This window comes from Barbatula barbatula, assembly GCF_947034865.1.
Source record: "Barbatula barbatula genome assembly, chromosome: 10".
Taxonomy (NCBI): domain Eukaryota; kingdom Metazoa; phylum Chordata; class Actinopteri; order Cypriniformes; family Nemacheilidae; genus Barbatula; species Barbatula barbatula.
This window is the reverse complement of record NC_136773.1, coordinates 19,207,386-19,229,516: the sequence shown is the minus strand read 5'-3', so window position 1 is coordinate 19,229,516 and position 22,131 is coordinate 19,207,386. Positions and strand designations below refer to the sequence as shown.

The following is a 22,131-nucleotide window of genomic DNA, read 5'->3' as shown; positions in this document are numbered from 1 at the left end:
GACCGATTTGGTGAACAAAATAACTGTGAAATAGAGTAAATAAGATTACAGATCGCTTTTTTTAATGCGTAAATATTTGTGTTCCCATACATAAAATGGGACTATATAAAGTTCAGAGGCCTGTCCTGTGGTATTACCTACATATCTATAAATAATATTGTGTTAATTGGGTGTTTGTGAAAACAAAAGCGTAACTAAAATACTTTATGTAAATATCTAATATATCTGGTAATAAATAAACTATGTAATATTATTATTATTAATAACATCTTAAATTTGCCATATGGACCTTACAATGTAAACCATAGGCGAAGTAGATATTCTTTGCTGTGTAGACATTTATTAAGTATATTGCGCCATCTGCTGGAGGAACTTGAAAATGCATCCAGAAAAAGGCACACAAGCTGAAATCGGCCACAGGTCTCATATTCTATTGCCCCCCCCCCCCCCCAAGAAAACCTTTCCACTACTGTAGTACAACTGATGTGCTTTATTTGGCAGTTTACAGCATGTGCGGTGGTTTGATTGTGTGGTCCATCTGAGTCTAGGCTGCGGTAATAAGCCATGTTGTGCTTTTCCAAACAGCTATTCAATTGCGAACAAGACTTTGGCTTTTTACAACACTTACATTTGGGAGGAGAAATTTCTCAAAGCTTCCTAAAATAGCAGTTACATAGTTATAATTACAAGTAAACATTACGAATTCCAATAAGGAACAACTGGTGTAACTAGTATATTAATACACATTTTAAACATTACATTCTCATCATTAAGGTCATAAAATGTCCATCATAATATGCATGTGAAACAGATATTAGTTACAACAATAATAGTCAAGATGAGTCCATATACACTCAACTCATGTAAAATTGATTTACGACCTAGTTGTTAACATGTCAGATTTTAAGTTTTAAACAATATTTTCATATTTTGACCATATGTGACCCTGGACCACAAAACCAGTCTTAAGTAGCACGGGAATTTTTTTTGAAAAAACCCAAAATACATTGTATGGGCCAAAATGATCTATTTTTCTTTAGATTCCAGAGTTTTAAACAGTTGCATTTCCATCAGATCTTATTTACATTTAGTCATTTAGCAGACGCTTTTATCGAAAGCGACTTACAAAGAGTCTTACCCTCTTATGCATCAATAATAAGCTTAATTATTCAGCATTCAGATGATGCAAAATCTCAATTTCGATAAATTGACCAAAAAGACTGGTTTATTGTCAAGGGTCACATATATTCTCACTCTTCATCGGCCTGTAGGAGCAGACAGTACTGAACTACCGCAAGATCCTCGGTGCTGATCTGTCATTGCAGTCCGCTTTCCTGAGACGCACCCCTCTGCGGATAGTCTTCAATAAGTCTTCTCCCTCCTTCTCGTGTCCTTGATCCTGTTGTTGGCCCTGTCTGGGCCCAGGATCCATTGGAAATGGGAACTGACCCTCACCGAAGGCATTAGCACTGGCGGCTAGCTCTCCGATCTTCTCCACCAGGCTGTGCCGATTGGCGGCAAGTATCTGGTCCTCTTCGGAACTGAACCCCACGGCTCCGGGTTGCTGCATATAGACACTTCTATCCAGTCCGCTTCCGGTTCCCCATGCAGGACCGGGCAGACTCATTCGCTTCGGGGAACCTTTGCAGTCCAGTATTTCCAATGAATCTACATTGTAAATGCTCTCCTCGCTTCCGTTGTGGTCGGGGGGAGGGCTGGGAAATCCAGGTGAGTTGGGGACAGTGGGGGTCTTTACGGGGACAATAGGTGGTCGGATTGGGATCGGACCCACGCTGGAGGGTGTGCGTCTTACGTTCGTCTTGGATGACGGGGTTCTCCTAATGGTAGCCGTTCCTGAGGATATGACGCTGCTTCCTGCTTTCCCATTGGATGTGGAAACTCCCTGGGCACCCAGTCCTCCATGCAGCCCAGCAGTGCTGGCAGGCCTCTTGGCCTGGATCATACGCCGGTAGTTCTGAGCAAGGTTGCTATGGCGAGGAACGGTGGAGGACTTGTCAAAGTCTGTCTGTGAATCTTTCTCAGCATCCCCGTTCATAGAATAACAGTCATATTCAGATCCTGCAAAAATGGGGGGAGATATAATGAATTATTGATTATATAAAACCATGGACGATTATTGTGTATTTCTTTTTAGAGTCGACCAAAATTTGGCATACTAAATTAAAAATGTCAACTCAACTAAAACTTATTTGAATAGCCCTTTTTACAATTGTGCACAATAAATAGAAATAAGAAGAGACCGTACTAAGGAAAAAGCGAGTAAATAAATAAGAAATTTACATTGTACATAAGAAAAACTAAATAACAATAATTGTATGTTGTTTTATATAATATATTCATAGGACATTTAAGCAAGAATGTGTATGTAATTTATATAAAATATTATATTAAAATAAATTAAGATGCAAAAACTAAATTTGTTAATGCAAAATATGTTAATGCATTATAGAGTAAGTCTGTATAATGCTTTATGAGTGGGTAGGAAGTATGATTATTCTGCCTTTAAAAACAGAACTGAATGGCTTTTTCATGAAGAAGGTAATCCCAAAGTGCATTGCAGTAAGGTGCATGAAACGTGTATTTTTTTGTAGATTACCCTGTGATGGTATAGTGTCCTCTGAGCATGCTGGTGTAGTGTTCTGTGTGCTGTATCCACTAGAGTACTGCAGAGAGTCACAGCTGCTCTTCTGCTGCTGTTCTATACTGAGTCCTCGAGTCAGAACCATTGCCAGCTCACTAGCGGCAGATGACGCTGGTTTACCATGCTAAGAGATATAAAGAGAACGATGCCAAGGGTTACATAAAAAATGGGCTAAAGAAGCATTTTAATGGCAGTTATAAAAGTACAATTGCTTTAATTATCTTTCCATTTTCCAGGGTACCTTTACTGTAATGTCTTTGGAACTTATTCTTGCCCTATAAGGACCTTCAGAGTGAATTGTTCCATTTCCGCCAACACCACTAGAGGGCTCTGCGGCTTCAGTTCTGCGCCGTCGGGCTGTCAGCTCATTCTGACCTGCCTTGGACCAGTCCTGCTGCAAGAGAAACGTTTCTTTCACGTTATGGAAAACATAGGCTGAATACAACGTTGCGCACAGACCAGCAATTTCAGTTTACTTACTTAGTAGACATTTATTTGAATAAATGACCTAAAATAACTAACAAACCCGAGCCGAATGTTAGTCAATGATGGAAAGCGGATGATATATTGGATTAAAACAAATAAACAAAATAAAACTAATAATGTTTTGTAAGGCACAGAGCATAACAAAATAAAGCAAAGGGTGACCGAATGGTCAAAATGAAAAACAAACCTTCCAGTAAGGAACCTTTGATGTGGGTGAAGGGGAGTTTGAGGGGGACGCAGGAAGAATGTAAGAGTGAGCCCTGATTGAGTCATTAAAACAGTGAGCAGGGCGAAAGGTAGCAAAGGATGAGCCGAACTGTGGAAACGGAATGACAGGATGGCGAAATTAAATATGTAGGATAAAAATGAAAACAGCATAATTATATACAACTATGATCGCTAGTTTAACCCTGCATGAACTTTTCAAAAATAGATCATGATATGCTCTTTATAAAAAAATTAAAAGGCATATAAATCATTCATCATAGAAAACATGAATTAAAATGAAAACAACCCATATGCGAAGTAATACCAGAACATGAAAGTAAATACGTTCAATTTTGATTTAATATTTGTTGACTCGAATTATTGGCAACATTTCAAACACAAAGAAAAATACACATAACTTGGTTTACAAATTAAAGATGAAAAGAGATACTGCTTTTAATATTCATTCAATATAACAAAATTGTTTATAAAGAGCTGACGCATCAAAGCTAAAGCTACTAGACAGTTTAAACTAAAAGCATTTAATAATAAAATAAAATAAAAGATCAAGTTAAAGATTAGGCTATGCAAAATCATAGAAAATAATTAGAGACTAGATAACAGAAATAATATTTACTAACAATACTTACTATTGTGGGAGAGCCACACTCGCTGACTGACTGACAGGTTTCTGAAGCCTCTGAGGATGCAGAACTGGATGACTTCTGTTTAAAAGAGATAGGTCAGCAAAAAACAAAACAGACCACAAAAAACAACAGGAAACTTGACAAACTGGCTAATAACCTGGCTGGTGATGTCAGACGGCATAGGAGAGGGAGGTTTGGAGTGTGCATTGGCATCTTGTGAGACAAATCCGGAATCGTGAGAGGAAACGCTGCTCAGGCGATGGGCGCTACCGGGTGGCAGATGCACCAAACTGCGAGTCAGACAAAGAAAACTATTCAGCGTTGCTCTCCAAATAAACGCATGCAATGTATGAAAAGCACAACGTAAATGCAACTGAAAATTGTGAAATATGCATTTTATTAGAGTAGTTAACAAAGAGAGGAAAGTACCTGCAAAGGCTGCTTTTTCTGGAGCCTATACTACTAGGAGATGAAGGAGGAGTTTGATACGACCAGTTGTAATCAGAACCCTTAAGATCCACAATCACCTAATGGAAGAAATCAAATTATTTCAAGACACCATGTCTGTGTGTGTCTGTGAGAGCAAGTTTTTTTCATTCTTGTGAGGGCCACATTCTCAAATGTCCTTTCTTAAAAATAAAGTAAATAGACCCGTGAAGACATTTTAGGTGGTAATGTGTTAGCATACGCACATGATTTCAGCATAGATTTTGTGTATTTAAGCACCTGTTCACTGGCCTCCGGTAGTTTATGAGGGTCAGTGGTCAACACCGTGAGGTCATCAATGATGGCCTGGAGGTGAGTGGCTTCTCCCAGCATGGAAATCTCAGCGTTCTGAAAAACAGGACATAGAACCTTTACAACCAAGTTACAACTAATCAACAACAAAACCCTTAAAAACAAACACACTGATAGGCTGTGTCCCCATTCGAGGCTGGTTAGATTGTTCCAATTCAAAGGCTGCTTAAAATGCAGCCTCAAAATACACCTTATTTCCACAGGTTTTTATGGATAGAACGAATGGATCCTGCTATCCCGAGATTCCTTGCGCGGCGGTGCGTACCTGTAAAGGCTGGAAATATTTTTATAATCTTGTGTAATTTGCAAAAACATTTCCCTGTCAGTGTTTTAATATTATATATGATGTTGTCCGTTAACATTATTGGTGCATTATTGTGTTTTAAATGTCCATGGTTGGTTTATTCAATATACTGTTTGAATCTACATTAATGCTTCATATTCTCTCAAATAAATAAGCAATTTTCTGGCTCCGTATTTGTTTAAATCAGTCAGAAGCGTCTCTGCTGTGTCCCACTGCTGTCACCAGGCAACAGGAGAAGCAGGTGACGCAGTTAGGAAATCCTACTCAAGGTTAGACAGTCTCCTTTCAGTTCGCTTTCAGTCGACTTTTGAGGCTGCGTGCTTTAAAGACCAAGTCCTCGTTTTTAAGTTCCTGACCTTAGAAGGTTGCAACCTTCGAATTGGGATACAGCTATAGACTCAGAACCCAAAAGCTGTGCCTGCATTCTCACCACTACTGGTTGAAAAAGGTTGATGAAGGTGCAGTAGCGCCCCCTTTCTTCAACGAGGGCTCGTCGCACGGCCTGCTTTTCAGTCTCCTCCATTAGCAAGTACATGTCACTCACATCCTGCATAGCACTGTCCAGCTGAGGCTGTAACCCTCCCCGACCTGTGAGGATGAGAGAGACATACGATGAGACATGGAGACGAATAAACCAATATAAATCCATTAAAAACAATATCAAGGTGCACTAAGTAAATTATGAACTAAAAGGCTAATGTTCACTACATGATGCATGAAACGTATGATGTAGATATCAACACAGATGTCCCATAGGTCAGCATTTAGAGAAGGATGGATAATGACCTCATGCAAAAAACCTTCACAACAATGTAATACAAATAAAAAAGCATCAATAGAGTCGATGTGTATCTAAACACCCTAAGGTTTGAACCTAATATCTCATGAATTTACATTATCATGTATTCTAGAAACACAGATTCTTGTTATGTCTGATGGAATGGATGACAATGAAATGGGGACAGTTTATGTGAAGCCTGAATACATACCTGGTAGTTCTACAGTTTATAAGCAGAAGCCAAGCGAGTATGAAAAAGAGAAAGGTAAAGGGAAAAAGAGCATTTGGCATGAAGAGATTGCAAAACTGGGAAGGCAGGGAAATGCAATTGCGAGCAAATCTGTTTACTACGTTTAAAGACAACACATTTATGATACATTACATTTACTCATACACTATGCATACATTAGCTTCAAATGAAGAAAACGTGTCATTATTTAGTGACTATAAATGTCATCCAAAGAAAGTACATAGTGATCAAGGGTGGTCAAATTCAAAAATAGACAACAGAGTTCTAGAACTACACTATACTACATTTGGAACAACTTGAAGGACATCATTTACATTTTTGAGTGAACTGTTCTTTAAATTTGCAGTAAAAAAATACTGGATACTGTAACGGTTTACTGCCCACCATTATCTGATTTAACAAGGCTGCCGTGACCTTTTTGACCTGCTTGTTGAACCTCGTAATCTTTCTCTGACCTAATTAATGTTGACATCAGAATTCACCATGCATGAGCGGGGTAAGGCCCCAGCACTGACACATATTCACTAATACTGAGAGCCATAATCCTTTGAAAACAACAGGCAAAAAGAGAGACCAACCTTTTCTTGCTTTCTTCTGCAGCTTTAGCGTGTCAGATGACTTCTTCTTGATCTCTTGCCTAGAGCGCTTGTACTCTGGTGAACGGAAAGGAGACGTGACTTGTGATGTTCGAACTGAACAGGTTTTTATTGACAATTGTGATCAATCAGGCTCACCTTTGCCGTGGTCTTTATCAAGCAGGGCAGCGGTTTTCTTCCACTCTTCTATCTTGTCTTGAAGTGGGGCGATCATTTTTTCCATAAGAGTGCTAGGTGCGAGCCAAACAGGGGAGAATGCAACAACATAAAGAATATGGGGGTCAAAACAGGGTCAGGCAGCATCATAGTATTATTTAAAGGAACAGTGCACACTTAAAGGCAGAATGCATGATTCTGTTCAGAATTTTTTTGTTATGCAGGTTAGAAATCTCTTCACATCCTGATAGCAATCAAGAAGTATTGTGGTCAAATATTCTTTGGTATTTATATGTCGTCTGTGAAAGGCGTAGGACCAAAAAAACAACCATTAAGAACAGTCTGGCCGGACGTTTTGATAGACATTGGTTGAGACTGGTTGTGTTTACATATTCATCCAACGTAATTTGCATCCCACTGCGCACCCAGTTTACGCAGACATCATATGTCATCAGTGCTCTCACGTCCGCTGTTTAAATATAGAGAATGGCCGAGAAGCAGCAAAAACCTGACTTACCGGAGGAACCCTCAACTAGTAAATATAAAAAAATAAAGACATTATTTTAAAAAGCAGTGATGAAAAAACGTCTGAACCATGAAAGAGGAAAAACTCGAATTAACATCAGTGCAGCTTACGCAATGGACAGAGCTCCGGGAGGAAAAGGGTATGAACGACGATACCATGGTTGCTCTGTTTCTTTTGGACAGGTATGTACATGCTTCGTTAAAAATGTATTGGTGTTTTGGAGGAGGCGTGGCTTTGGAAGGCGATAAGCATGGTGGGTGGGATCATGATTTCAGTGCTAGCAGGCTAAAGTTAGCACCTTAAGACATCGTGCATTCTGCCTTTAACACTTTTGTATGTTTCTCACGCAAACACTTGTAATATATCATGACAGTAACAGTCCCCATTCACTTTTATTGGACAGAAAACAGTGTAAACCTTCTGTCCAGTATGATATTTTTTGTAAAATACTGTAGGTTTGGAACAACAAAGGGGTTAAAAAATACTGATAGGATTTTTATTTTTGAGTGAACTTGCTTTAAGGTAAGCACTCAAGCTCTGTTTACAGTAGCAATACATACAGTCCTCCGTTAGACTGCAAACTAATCTGGTCTCTCTAAAGACAACACATTAAAGCCTTAGAGGAGGCTGATTGATCTATGGATATTTGCTCATTTCTGCAGTGGAAAATCAATGCTTGGCACAGACGTATAAATTTCTATCTCTGCCGTCTGAATGGCGGGGAGTAAGGCATGAGTAGAGTAGTCACGCCATAGTCGGGTCGATCACTCACTTGGTGAAGTACCGCAGTTTGGACTCGATACTGCGGTGCCGCATGCACATCCGAGTCAAGGCGGAGCCGATGTCCCTGGTAGCCCCTGGGAACAAAATAAATAAATGTAAAATAATCAATATATGGAAAAAGGGCGTATTTAACATGTTGCTGTTTAAATTTTTAAACAGCAAGTTTAATATTTGGAAACATTGTTCACATGTACTTCATTTAGATTGAAGGAAGATACAATGGCCACAAGGGGGCGGAATAATCAGAAGCAGGTCCAATAGAAAGAACTTTATGAAAATGTGAGATAATTGCACTATATTCACAAGAGACAGAGCTTCAAAGACCACAAATGGTGCACTCCGCAAACCCCATGGCCCAGATCCATCAAGCAATGCTCAGATTGATGGCCATGAGAGTAATTACTTAGCGGTGTTAACTTTCCTCTCCAGCCAAGTGTAATTAAAATGGGGTCTTAAGTTGTAAAGTCCACCCCGTTTGGGCCTTGACACAAACAGCTCAGCCAAGATTTTCATCCAATCGCACCATATCTGATGAGGTTTAACTCTGCCGATGTCCAGGTCACAGTTTAGCCGGGCCAAAGAACCCACACACAGTACTCTAAGGGCAATGTGTTATATGAGATGTCAATGTCTCAAATTGTCAGAGGAGGTGAAGAAAAAGTACATTTAGTACCTGAAAAAATATGTTTTTATGTTTTTATGGTTTGGGTGAGAAGATGTAGTTCTCCATAAGGTGTTTTGGTTAGCATGCCAAATACAAGTCTGTGCGCGTTGCCTCTCAGTGTACAGGAGTAGAAATGGGAGCAGCCCTGAAGAACAGCACTGCACCTTCTCCATCCCATCGAGCCTGGTCCAAAGGGAAAAGGAGGGAGCCCGGTAAAGGGATATCCCTCTATTCTTCCACTCTGTATCTGCCTTTCCTGTCTCTCATGTTTCCCAAACACTATTATTACAGGAGAGAACGAGAGAGGCCAGCAATAGCCTGCCCTGTTATAACCACACACATAGACAGACAAAGACAAGCTGGAGAACTGAAAACTGAAAACATTAAAAACAAATTGCATCATACGTGAGTTCATCCCAAACAGGCATATTAGTTATTTTGGACATATTCCCAGTAATAGAAAAGTACCACAGTACAAATATGAAATATATTGAATATTCTTCAAATTCTGATTGGTATAAAAGTTTATTTTGTAAAAAGTTTATTTTGTGTGTGTTATAATGTGTGTTAAAATATTTAAAAAAATCTATGATCTTTAGGTTTAGGAGATAAAATATATAGTTTGTACAGCATAAAAATGATTACACTTATGGACTGTCCCCACAGAGATAATAAACAAGACGTGTGCGTATGTAACTGATAGCTAGTAGAGGTCATGGGTTTGTTTCCCGGATAACGCATGAATGATCGAATGTATGACTTTGAAACGACCGTAAGATGCTGTGGATAAAATCCTCTGTGCGTCAATGTTATTCACAAATGCACAATTCACAGTTTGGCATGTTGGGTGGAGACACATTGACCAGCTGCCAAACCAGGTGACGGTAAGAGGAAAGAAAGGTTAAAGATCCTCCAGCTGAAACCCTGCTCTAAGGGGCTGTACTCAGGAAACAATACTGAAAAAAATCTCTGTATCTCCCACTTGGCCCAGACCCACAAGTTCATTTATAGTGTCTGTCTGCTGAGCAAAGACCAATGTCAGCACACTGTGTGCTTGTCCAAGAGCAGCATGGACATCTCACATCCTTTTCTCACTGTTCTTCATCACATCAAATCCAGTTCACTTTCTGCCGGTGTCGAGGCGTAACAGATCTGAGATACACTCTCACACACATGGAAATCTGCACAAAGACACACACACGGCTCGGCGCTGCATTCACAGCTGCAGTTTAGCTCAAAAGTGTTTTTATCTCAAAAACAGACAGTCTCAACGTCACTGTTAAAGTCAAGATGATACGCTACATACACGGCCAGCATCCTCTTCCCTTCCCTCAAGGGATCAGCTGACAGCTCCATCCTGAAAGCTTTCAGAGACTTCCTGTATCCACGAGTCCCCTGGCCTCCCACCCTGACCGGACACGCGCAACTCCCACAGCCTTCCCTTTCAGATCACACGACCCATAGTTTCAGATGCTCCTTTCAGGCAGCCAACACCTGCCCACGGCTGGGAAACTATCAGAAGATCTGTGGCAGCAGAGGCATTGAATCCCTGAGGAATTAATTCATGTGATGAGCGGCTCTATTCCAGCACAGATCTGCACATTTGAGAACCATCCGGAATTCTTAAAGGGATAGTTTTCCTAAAAATAAAACTCTTCAATGTATTCACCCTCATGTCAAACCTGTATGACTAAAACAAATTTGGTTTGTTTTTCAACAAATGAAAGAATTTTCAAACAAGAGCAGATTTAAAATTCTATTTCATATAATCATATTAATATTTTCCACTGAAAATCTGACATGAATCTGAATGCGTTTGTAACCAAAAGCTCACCCCATTAATTTAATTGATGTGTGATTAAATGGTGGGAAGGATACTTTGTTTATGTAAAAGAAAACAAAAAGATAAGACGTTTTCATTGTTCCAGCCATAACATCGGATAAAGTAATGTCCCTAAGATATCAGAACAGAGAAGCAGTGTCCATGGGTGACTCTTTAACTTCTTTACATCAACACATGTTCTCTCTCTCTCTTTCCCCGATTGGGTCTGTCGGTGAATGGCTGGCACTGCATCCGTCGTCGTAAGAGAGTTGCACATTATTATTCATAGCGTTTTCTAACTTCAGTCTCCTCACAGATCACCACAAAAATCCAGCTTCATGCAAACTGCTGTCAACACAACCAAAATATATTCAGCAGTATTTCACACAAAAATTACAGTTTTGCCAAAACTATTATATTGGTAGAAAACTATTACTTTCTTTTCTTCTTTCTTCACGCTCTCTCTTTGTTTCTTTAAAATAACATACGGCAAAGAATATACCGGAGAGAGTTTCATGCAGCAGCTTTCTTAATGCATTAATGTAAACACCGCCACAAGGTCCACCATTAACCTTAAGCATTATTACACAAGAGTAAAACCCAACATCCACAGCTATTCCCCGCTTCTCACATTTTTAGTTGCCTGAAGATGTTTCTTTCCTGTAGCTCAGTGGTAAGAGCATGGCATTAACTATGCCAAGGTTGTGGGTTCGACCCCAGGGGATCACACATACTTAGAAACAAATATATAGGATAAAGCAATGTAAGTCGCTTTGGATAAAACCGTCTGCCAAATGCATAAATGTAAATGTAAAGATGTCTGTAAATGTTTCCGGAGGTTATATAACAATCCAATAAGCCGGCAGACTAATAAAAAGAAAGACTGAATGTCAAAGCCAGCGAGGGGTGGAACTGCCCCCCTTTAAGCGCTCTTGCATGTCTAGTTCAACATGGATACACAGAGAGACAGTTAGACAGAGACAGGAAGACCATCGACAACAAAGCTGAGCTTAGCCCCCTGCCTTCACTGTATCTGTTCTCAATTACTCCAGACTGCCCCGACTCTCTCCTGGCACGGGGAGGGGACATAAAAGGTACCCATGTGTGTATGGATTTGTGTGCTAGCGTGTGCGTGTTTACAGCCACTAAGACTTCCTGTCTGGAGGATAGAGCATTGGAGCTAAAAATACCCTAAAGTCTCCAGATGTGCTTCACATTAGTGTTTCAACATAGCACACTCGCACATTTTACTGTGGAGCTCCCAAACACACATACAGTAATAGGTGCCCCTTGAGTGTGTGTGTGTGTGTGTGTGTGTGTGTGTGTCGTCCTTTCTCTTTATCCATCTGACTTTCTATTAGATGACGGTAGTTCAGTCAGTGGGAGAGAAATGAAGACATCATCATCTATCCCAAAATATAAATAACAATGGCTATTCTGTAACATATTTCATATATACGGAACATAGTTTGTTTTAATGTTCTCAATATAATCTACAACAAATGCAAATGTGAATCGTTCAGATGCATTGTTATCAATTTATTTAGTGGTAAACAAGCTCACAGTTCAAGACACAGCGCTGTGGCACGAACAGTAAACACACTTTGTTAATGCTGTTATTTCTCGTTCTAACATTCCTGTGTATTCCTAGTGTGTTTTCATTTCATTTTTCAACAGGACGTAGCTCAACATAATGTTCTGTTCTTTGAATAGGTTTCATAAGTATCTGTGTTTACCTGAATGTATTGCCTCTATTGTCCGGCCAAGCACCGTACTTCCGGTTCGTACATTTCACGCTGTGAAATAGGTCTACTGGGACAATAATTTTGGTGAAAGTTGCTATAGAGAATGTGGCGCTGACGTCACACCGTGTTGCATGCTGGTCCATATTTGTAGGTGGTAGTGGCTCTTTTCTGCAAGTGAATTCAGTTCAATGTTGTTCCGTTTGACTTGATTTATTCATATTTTCCACCGCTCTAATTCTGTTTAGACAACAGTATGAAAAAGCAAGGATGAGAGCCGTAGTAAAACAAAACAATGGCTAGTAAACAACCTCCGAAGATGGCGCCGCCGCCCCAGCATGCAATTTCAACTGTGATGTCGATTGACAAGCTCTATAAGAGTTATTGCTCTCCTGATATCAAATAATGTTATACATTAGTAATCTTTCACCACATGGGGCAGAGATGGTCCCCGATAGAAATAACAGGATATTTTGATATATACCATTCCTGCTATACAGAAATCATTACGACCTTAAAAGCCAGTACGAAAATTCTTTCATGTAGTTTGTTTTGGGCCTATTTGTGTAGGATTTAATGGTGCTTATTCGTTCCTCAACAAATTACAAGTATAGTTTCCATCTATTTACAACATTCATTTCATTTAACCACCAAATTAATTTGTATTTCCATGAATGGTATATATTTATAATACAGAATGCTTCCATATTCATACACCAATACACCAACAAAACAGGTTACTGCGTGTAGATGCATTATCACTACCTTGGATGCCCCAAAACCCATGGTAGTACCATGGGCCAACGAAAACATAGTATTGCCACGGTAGTCTAAACAACTACAGTAGTTCTCAAAAGATAAAACTTAAACAAATATAATCCACTCATGCATACTAATGTAATGGCTGGAATCCATCTGTGTACTGTATATGAACAATTCAATTGTATAGCCCTTTTATAAACACAGGTTACGAGTATGTTTACCAGTGTATACACAAACAACTAATCTAAGCTTTAGTTTAGCAAGGATAATGGTCACATGCTAAGTGGTGCTAAATCCTGAGGGATAGACCTCAGGGATAGTCTGGTGACCTACAGACCTAAAAAAGGTATGACTTAATAGAAATGGGTACATTTTAGCAAGTGTGAATCTGACGATGCCAAGTAAGGCGAATTCTTGCCCGTGCCCCACACTCCAGATGGCTGGCACGTATACATGCCATCTGCCAGTCCAGAGCTGCAGGAAAGATTAACAGCCCACCACATCCCACTGACACACACTCGCACTAACATGCACAAACTCAGTCTGTGTGTCAGAACGAGGAAAAGAGGATTAAATATCTCTGCTTCGCCACTGCAAGCCGGTGAAATCGCCTCCCAACTACTACCATGTATAGACATACACGCTCACGCACATATATACACTGTCACAAAAATAAATGAAAAACAGACAAATACAGACCCAAGAGCCATCATTAAAACACGACTCACTCCGATCCCATGATAGAGAGGTTGGTGACCGTCTCCCCTGGTGTGTTATCTCTCAAAACATAAGAAATTTCCCGTAAGACCAACTATACACTTACACACCAAATGAAATCACTTTGGGCTGGCAAATTTCATCATATAAACGCTGACATCATATACACACAAGGATTGAGAAGACCTAGACAAACAAAGCATGTGTCATTCTAACTCAGTGTGTTCCAGTAAACATCCCTCCTCCAACATTCATCACTGGATGTGAATGTAAACAAATGCGGCTATTCTCGGAGTCCAGACTTCCAAGATCTAGTCGAACACACATCAAACACTCTGATCCCTGTCCTACACGTGCTTTCGAATTTCACATCTGCTCTATAAAATGCTGGCTATGACACTATGACTATAAAAATCACAAGCCAGACAGCTGGACTCCTTGTCTATCAAAGGCATGGAGTTAAAGTACTGTACATTGTGAAGGCATGAGAAAGAAAGAAAGAAAGAAAGAAAGAGAGAGAGAGAGAGAGAGAGAGAGAGAGAGAGAGAGAGAGAGAGAGAGAGAGAGGGAGAGTGTGTAAGCTTTCCGTCCATACTAGTGTTCCCTGTATTGACATTTACAAGCCTATTAAGCTCAAGCTGACCTTTTTTGACAAATACTTCTTTTAAATACTTCAGAAATTGAAAAATTAGATCCTCCATGATGTTTCTAAAGCGAGAGCATTCGAATTTGACCTCTGGAGGGCAGTTTCAATCTCTTGAAACCTTAAAATTGGTCTAGACCGGGACATACAGATCTAATTCCGGTGTTCATATGAGGTTGAAAGATGAACCACGTATTCAAACATTTCAGATCACTGTAAATTTGGCTGACTGGGGTGATGGGGGGAAAATGTGTGTCACTAGAATCCGTCTGATGTCGGTGTTTTAGCAAGATCTCCAGCTGTGCCAGTGCCCCCAGCCCGTCCCTAATTCAAAAAGAATGCATGCCTACTGTTGCTGACACTTAATACCAGGGATTATATACTGAAAGCTCATTGGTGGAGAGGAAAATATTACTTCAGCGTGGTGCTAAGGAAAAAGAAAAAACAAGGCCATCGCCCAAACACAAAATAATACTGGAACTGCAAGGAACTGGCAATGGAATTTTTCTCTAAAAACAACCCAAAGGTCATTAACCAAGGTCTTTTGATAAACTACAGTATATATTGTAGTGTAATCTGTAAATGTTATATCATGGATAGTCATAAACAGCGGTCTGTTCTTAGTCAGACGAGGTCAGAGGTGAAAATGCTCCAATGACAGCCATCCAGTAAAAGTATTGACAGCTCACCAAAAACTAATTTATGGCAGCGCTGTGAGTTTGGAGTCGGGTGCTGAACAAAGCTTCCCCCCAGGACAAATGGATTCAATCTGGTTCACTGACATCTGCTAATGATTCTGAACTGGGCACAATGATGAAGGTGGATAGGTGACTGAATTTAAGTTGAAGTCTTTTCTATCTTTACTACACTTGAAGTGTCTTTGCATATCGTTACTGTCGTTCTGAAACCTTGTATCTCCATATTCCGTGATTTTTATTTTTCCCATTAATCATTATAGTTAGTCATCCTTTATGTTTGTCACTGGGGTTTGCAAATATCAAACCGCTAAAACGTATTAAAATGCGCTTTTCAACTTACACAAAAGTATCATATAGTGACTATTTAAAAAGTACAGTTACATTTCCATTTCCTGAAAAACAGCGAATTTGGACATCCGAGGTTTCGGAAGGACAGCAACGATATTTCTTATTGAAACAGAAAAATGAATTTTGTCCAAATTTATACAACATATGTAGTATTTTCCAAAAATGCTGTTAAACATTAAACAATTGAGCGTTCATTATTATTCAAAATATTATTAAAGATACATTAAAAACTGTATGCATGTTGCTTTGGTGTGTTTGAAGTGTAAACTGAAGCTCAGCTTTGAGAGGAATTTAGGGAGGCTCTGCAAAATATTACACACGACAGACTGACTACACACAACAAGAGAGGATCAACAAATATATTTAACAGATACGATTTTATTCAAGTTATGCTTCGTTTACCCTTTTGTTTTTCTATGCATTTTTGTATATAAGAACAAAACCATATTTCCAGTATAGGGGTAGTTGACAAATAAACTTTACATGTGTCCTATGGTGAGAAATAGCAAAATAAAAACGTTATACATAAAAATGTTTAATAAGTTGTTATTAACAGTGTTTTCTAAACAATACCAAAGTACACATGTACAGTTTATTTGTCAACTACCCATTTGCCTTTTTACCAAATAATTTCATCCCATAAATTCCTAAAAACTGGTTGTGTTTTATCTATTTTATTCTGTATGATGTAACCAGCTGCTATAGACTGATTTAATTCCGCTGCCATGTTGACATCGAGGCCGGGGTGGGAAGAAAATCGGAAGGACCGGTTTGGACTACCATCGACTGTCTGTGACATGAATAAACAAAAGATGCGTTTAAAAACAACGTTAGATTGGCGGTGTGTGTCGTTTATGGCAGTTTAAACTCATATGTCACTAATATGTGATGGTACGGCTTAAGTGGTCAAGTAAAACAACTCGTGTGACATGCATCCTATGCTTATATTGTCACATTTAAGATAATAAATCGTTTTAATAATCCATCCAGGTTGGTTGTACAAACCATTGCATTGCAGTCTATCCGTCTTTCCGGTTTTCTTCCCACCTCTGCCTCCCTTTCAACATGGCAGCGGCCTGAAAGCAGTCTATAGCTATAGAGAGATGTGCCAAGAGTATTAAATGATACAAAGTAAAAATAAGGGTTAATCACCACATGTACATCTCTACTAAAATCACTGAAAGTGGGTAGAAATGGTTTATGGTCCATCTAACACATGATCTCAGCACTGCCTGAGCCTCTTTAACCAACACAAAACCATTATCTCTTACCTCAAACCCCAAACCAAAACATGAATTAATCGTATCTATTCCTTCATAAACTTATGTTTTGACACAAGGCAAATATGTGTTTTAGGCATTGGTCTCTGTGAAGCAGGTATCTAGGTAATATTCTTGTGCAAGTGCTGTAGCTTTGCAGATTTTGGTAGTCAATAGCAACAGGCACCTTTGCCTAGTGCGGTTGGACACACACAAGCTAGAACACACAAATACACACACAAAACATGGGACGCTAACATTTCCATGTACTTGTGTACATGTGGTGCAATTTATAACACAAATACCAATGAGTAATTCTGCTCCAGGCCAACAGCTATGTCTGACCCACATCCAAAAACTGTGTTGATGAAGACTAGATCTGTTTGGCCTTGTCTGGTCTCTGCAGGCAGTAATGGAAGGATTTTAATGGCACAGGAAGGATTCGGTTTCAGAGATCCAGTTGCAGCAAGCGATAAGCACATCTGAACTTTGTAGAAATATGACTCTTAAATCATTTCGGTCCAAATAGGCAATGAGAGACACTGAGTGATGAACAACAAACTGAACCCCAAAGTCAATGTGATGCATAATGATTGAATTTTAGAATTTTTATTCAATGGGATTGGAAAAATCTCGTTGGAGGGTGTAATTGAATGGCATTTTCTAGCTCATTGCAAGCATTTACCTCTTGTGTTGGTTGCCATATCTGCCACCTTCTGAAAGGCATCCAGGAAAGCTGCCGCTGCCAACACCGTGGTCCTGCAAGGAAGAAAACAGCAAAACATTTACAGACGTCAACACCAATCCTGCAAGTAACAATACAATAAAGATAACTATTAACTGATTTTATTAAAAGATTTTGTGGCACTATCCCATCGCTGCATTTGAACTTTAAACCTGTGCGGTGTCAACTTCAAGTCATCACCTTAGCTGGGAGTGTAGTTTTGTGGCCTTCGCAATGTAGTCTTCCCATGCCGGGTATGAGCACTACAGAAAAGGATTAAAAGAAAGAGAAGAGGGTTAGTATTGACATAAGCTTCACATATCATCATATTGCATAAATACAGTATATGTGAACATGCAAAAACACTTTAAGATCTTTATGTACCACAAAAATCAAGCACAACATATCAAATGAAGACCAGATGTTTCCTAAAGCACAAACACTTGTGACACTGTTGAGAGAGACTAAAGATGAATAATGTCCACTTATGAACAGCATATTTGTCATCATGTACTTAAACTATTTTGATATGTTGAAGATGATTTTGTATACAACACTGTACTATTTTACTATTTTCGATACAACACTTTACTGTCATAGGCCTATAGCTTAACATGAACATTGGATCAATTTAAGAAAATCCTGTCTTTAATAAACTAACATTTCTAGGCATTGCACACGGCCGTGTGTTTTTATTAATGGTGCTGACTTGTCTTAGAAAACTGAAGACGTTGGAAAGGGGTTGCTTATCTTTTCTCTCGCTCTCATGTCATGGTCTAAAAGTGTCTTTTGATTGATAACTATTATGTTTTCTCAAGATACCTTAAGGCTTACCACTTAAACACACCAAAGACTACCCCCTGCGACCTGCACTTGCCTGTTTTATTTTAAGTTTGACAAGCCATGGTATCCAACCTCAAAACAGATTTTACATGTGTGCAGTGCATCTGAAATTCTCAGAATCAATCAAATGAAGATCATCCAGTCTTAGAGTGTGGCGACTGAGTAAAAAGTAGCGGTCAGGTTAGTGAAAATAACCTCTAGGTGCAGGTCAAACACAATAAGTAAACGGAGGAAGCAAAAAATAGTTTAATTTAGTTAAAAAATCTTCCAAATTCATTTAGTCGACATTGGAAATCAAGGTTTTCTCATGTTTTGCTGAAGAAATCTGCTCCAAAGGCCACTGTGCAGATAAAATTACATAGTTTTGTACCCTTGGATTCACACAAACTTTCTCAGTTCTTTTCAGATATCCGCACGGCCTAATCTTGAAAACAACCTTAACCCCTTAGTGTATCTAACAAAACTTATACTGCATGAAGAAGTATTTGACTCTTAATGCTAGCTATTACTCTCATGAACAGCCAGGTCTAGATATGTTGTAACAGCCAGATGTGGCTAATAAGCTTTCAGTATGGACATGCAGGACCACGTGGAGATCCTTAAATCCAGGAAGATCCCCTGTTTTTTTATCTTTGAACATCTTTTGGACAACTATTACCAATAAAACCTTTTCAATGGCCTACTCGCATAAGTTGGTCAGTTTATTTACTATGCACTCCAAGTCCGTAATAGATTTCAATGATTTATTTGGCATATTCATATTGTGCTCGTATCACATTTACATAATTGCATAATTTACAATGTGCTTTAACACTATTTAGCTTGTTTATTTTTTATAATCACTGCTTTAATACTGTTCTTATTTTCACGTGTAATTTTGACAAAACTACTGTGACCAAGTTGCTTTCTAATGTTGGATGCATAAAGTATAGAAGACAAATACGACATTCATTGCACTAATAAAAATGCAAGTATATTTCGTAACAGGCTAAAGGATAATTATAATCACATTTTAGCTAAAAATAAACTCCATCAAATTAATGTTTGCGTAGCAATGATTATAATTATGGAAAATAATTTAAAATCAGTATCTGACTCAAATCATCTCTGATAGTACAACACTCTCTGGCTGAACCCTCTTTACAAGTGTTGACTATATATATGTCAAACAAGCTGAGCAGCCCAGGATTGGCCTTGAGCCAAGTCTGCAGCCTTTCACATTGTATGAACTCCAGATCTGGCGTCTGGCCACTGAATTTCACTCAAACGCCAACTTTTAACAATAACATTCACTACTGGAGCCGCATGAGAACATGGAAACCATTTTTGGAACAGCAAATGCAACCACAGGGTTCTGCTACAGCAACACAACTGGCTGCCACACACTTCAAAAAAACTTGCAAATAGCTGTCACATATGAGATCATATCTCAGACACAGTCATAAGAGGCTGCGAGTTTAAACATTTTACAAGTGATCAGATTTGTATATAACTTGAATGTGCAAAGACAATCAACAAAGTGCATCCTGTTTTTGATGACATCATGCTTTAGGATTAAATAAATGCTGCTGCTAACTGTAGAGAAATCAAATATTCACAAGCCTGTTTAATATAACTAAATTTACACATATTAAGTGTCACTGGACAATCCCAACAGGGCTCTGAGCAAGTGAAAGTTTAGCTGAGGTTAAAATGTAAGATCATTCTGATACGCATCTTTTATGACCCAACATCAACATTGCTTTTAAAGCATCAATATTCCAGGTATAAATCCTATGTTCATTGTTCAACCAATAACTAGTCAATAGCTAACCAACGCACAAAACAACGAGAACCATGTCCATTTTTGTTCCCTGGATCTGGAAATACACTTTGTGCGTCTTAGTATTAACCTCAACATGCCATAACATACAACGCACTTGTAGGAAAACATAATGTTATACTTGTTTCTGGGGAAATGGGTGGTGGCTGTGATATATATATATATATATATATATATATAAAAGTATGTAGCCTATTAAGGGGAAACATTTATGGGGAACAAATCTGATAAATATATAAATAAGCTTTTGAGATCTCATCTGGGCCCATATTCTTTGAAAAAAAGAATTGTATCTATTTTTACATATTTCTTCCTCAAAATGTAAAATCATAAAAGTAATAGTTTAGCATATTGTAAGTTCTAACATCTACGAAAGGGTTCAATTCTGATTTCACAACAAAGCCTCCATGCTGAGAAGCACATATCATTGATCACAGCATCAGTGGTGCAGGCAGCTGGACCCCTAATGAAAACAAAGGCAGTAAAACGCATGCATCTCTTTGCAACGTATTTTATACTTTGCATCAATGAAACAACGCCGGTACCTTCATATCATTGACGATCGCCTGGAATAATCCACCCAGAGCTCCGCACTCCTTCTCCACACTCTCCATTATGTCACCAAGTCCTTGTTTTGTTATTATAGCCTACTCTGAATGGACGAACTAAACTACATAAAATGCTGCGATCCAAATCAAACGATTTCCTCTTTAAGGAATATGATGAAAGTGGTCCATCACATCTCAATCCAGACGGCGTTCTCCATCGGACGAGAATGTAAGCAATATACAGCAGATGTCGGAAAAAGAAAATAACAATTGAGGTTGTCGGGTGCTTCCGTGCCCGTTATCCAGGGAATGATGATGGTTGGGGTCAAAAGACCTGATTCTCCTTTCCCAACCCCCAGTCTAGGCTACACCAAATGATACGGAGTACAAAAGGTGTATCATAATAGCAATCTGTATGTGTCAAATACAAAACGAGTTTAACACGAGATTCCTGCTTTAAGCTACCCGAAAATATTTGCGATTTTAGGATGAAATAAGGAGTGGGGTGATGCAGCGAAAGACGGACGTGATATTCGATCCTCCAGGTTGGTGGGCGGTCTCTTGGGGCTGAGGGCGTGGCTTATGGGGTAGACATATGGCAAGTTGGTGTGTGTATAGGGAGAGGACAATTGAACGGTGGTCCCTTTAAAGTAGCTTTAAAGTGTCTTTGTTTGCCAGGGACAAAGTTAACAGCACAGCTGCCACTGCATGCCACTATACGAACAGTGCACTTTTTAAAAGGGAAACAGCATTGGGCAATCAAGTCGTATAAAAACGAATTTACACGTAAACAGAACTGACAGCAATTTTATAAAGATTACAAATATAGCCCGGAGATAAACCTTACATCGAAGGTGTTAGTTTATAATGTCTAAGAATGGTGTTCATGGCATAGACTAAAAACCTCCATTCAACAGTGCAAAATTATGACATCAACCTATAAACAATATGCCTACAATACATTTTTATAAAACATTTAACATATTTATAAAAAAACTAAATATTTATAGTAAAACTGTGGTAGGAAAATGGTCAGTAATCTTCAAAAAAAAAACGTGTAAAATTAATTATTGCTTTTTTCTATAATAAAACCATGTTTTATTTACCAAGGAGGAAAATAAAGAAGTGGCAAATGTTGTCAAATTGTAAATTTTAATGTAATGTGAAATATATGCATGCTGTTATAGAAACATTTGATAAAAGGAAATAAACCACTTTTTTGAACAGTGTATTCTGTATGTTTCAGGACACTTTCCTGCTTGACATGTCATGTAAAATATCAATAAAAATATACATATAACATGGATGAAGACCTTTATATAGCAAGAACAAACAATCGTATTCAT

At 38.8% G+C, this 22,131-nt stretch overlaps 1 protein-coding gene across 3 annotated transcripts; it reads right to left on the bottom strand.

Moving 5' to 3' along the window:
* Nucleotides 1-471: 471 nt before the first annotated feature.
* On the bottom strand, nt 472-21,346 carry mtss1la (MTSS I-BAR domain containing 2a). Of its 3 annotated transcripts, none has more exons than XM_079465783.1 (15): nt 20,783-21,340; nt 17,774-17,835; nt 17,534-17,607; nt 8,183-8,267; nt 6,867-6,958; nt 6,711-6,785; nt 5,535-5,692; nt 4,729-4,836; nt 4,432-4,529; nt 4,160-4,292; nt 4,006-4,080; nt 3,336-3,464; nt 2,904-3,056; nt 2,618-2,786; nt 472-2,079 (listed from the first exon to the last, which is right to left on the bottom strand). In XM_079465783.1, exons 1-15 carry the CDS (start codon nt 20,849-20,851, stop codon nt 1,289-1,291), a joined length of 2,271 nt encoding a protein of 756 aa, XP_079321909.1. In that variant the 5' UTR covers nt 20,852-21,340; the 3' UTR covers nt 472-1,288. The 3 variants fall into 3 exon arrangements, with proteins under 3 accessions (XP_079321909.1, XP_079321910.1, XP_079321911.1); XM_079465784.1 differs by having other exon boundaries at nt 4,006-4,077; nt 20,783-20,995; XM_079465785.1 differs by lacking the exon at nt 3,336-3,464 and having other exon boundaries at nt 20,783-21,346.
* Between the last annotated feature and the right edge of the window lie 785 nt (nt 21,347-22,131).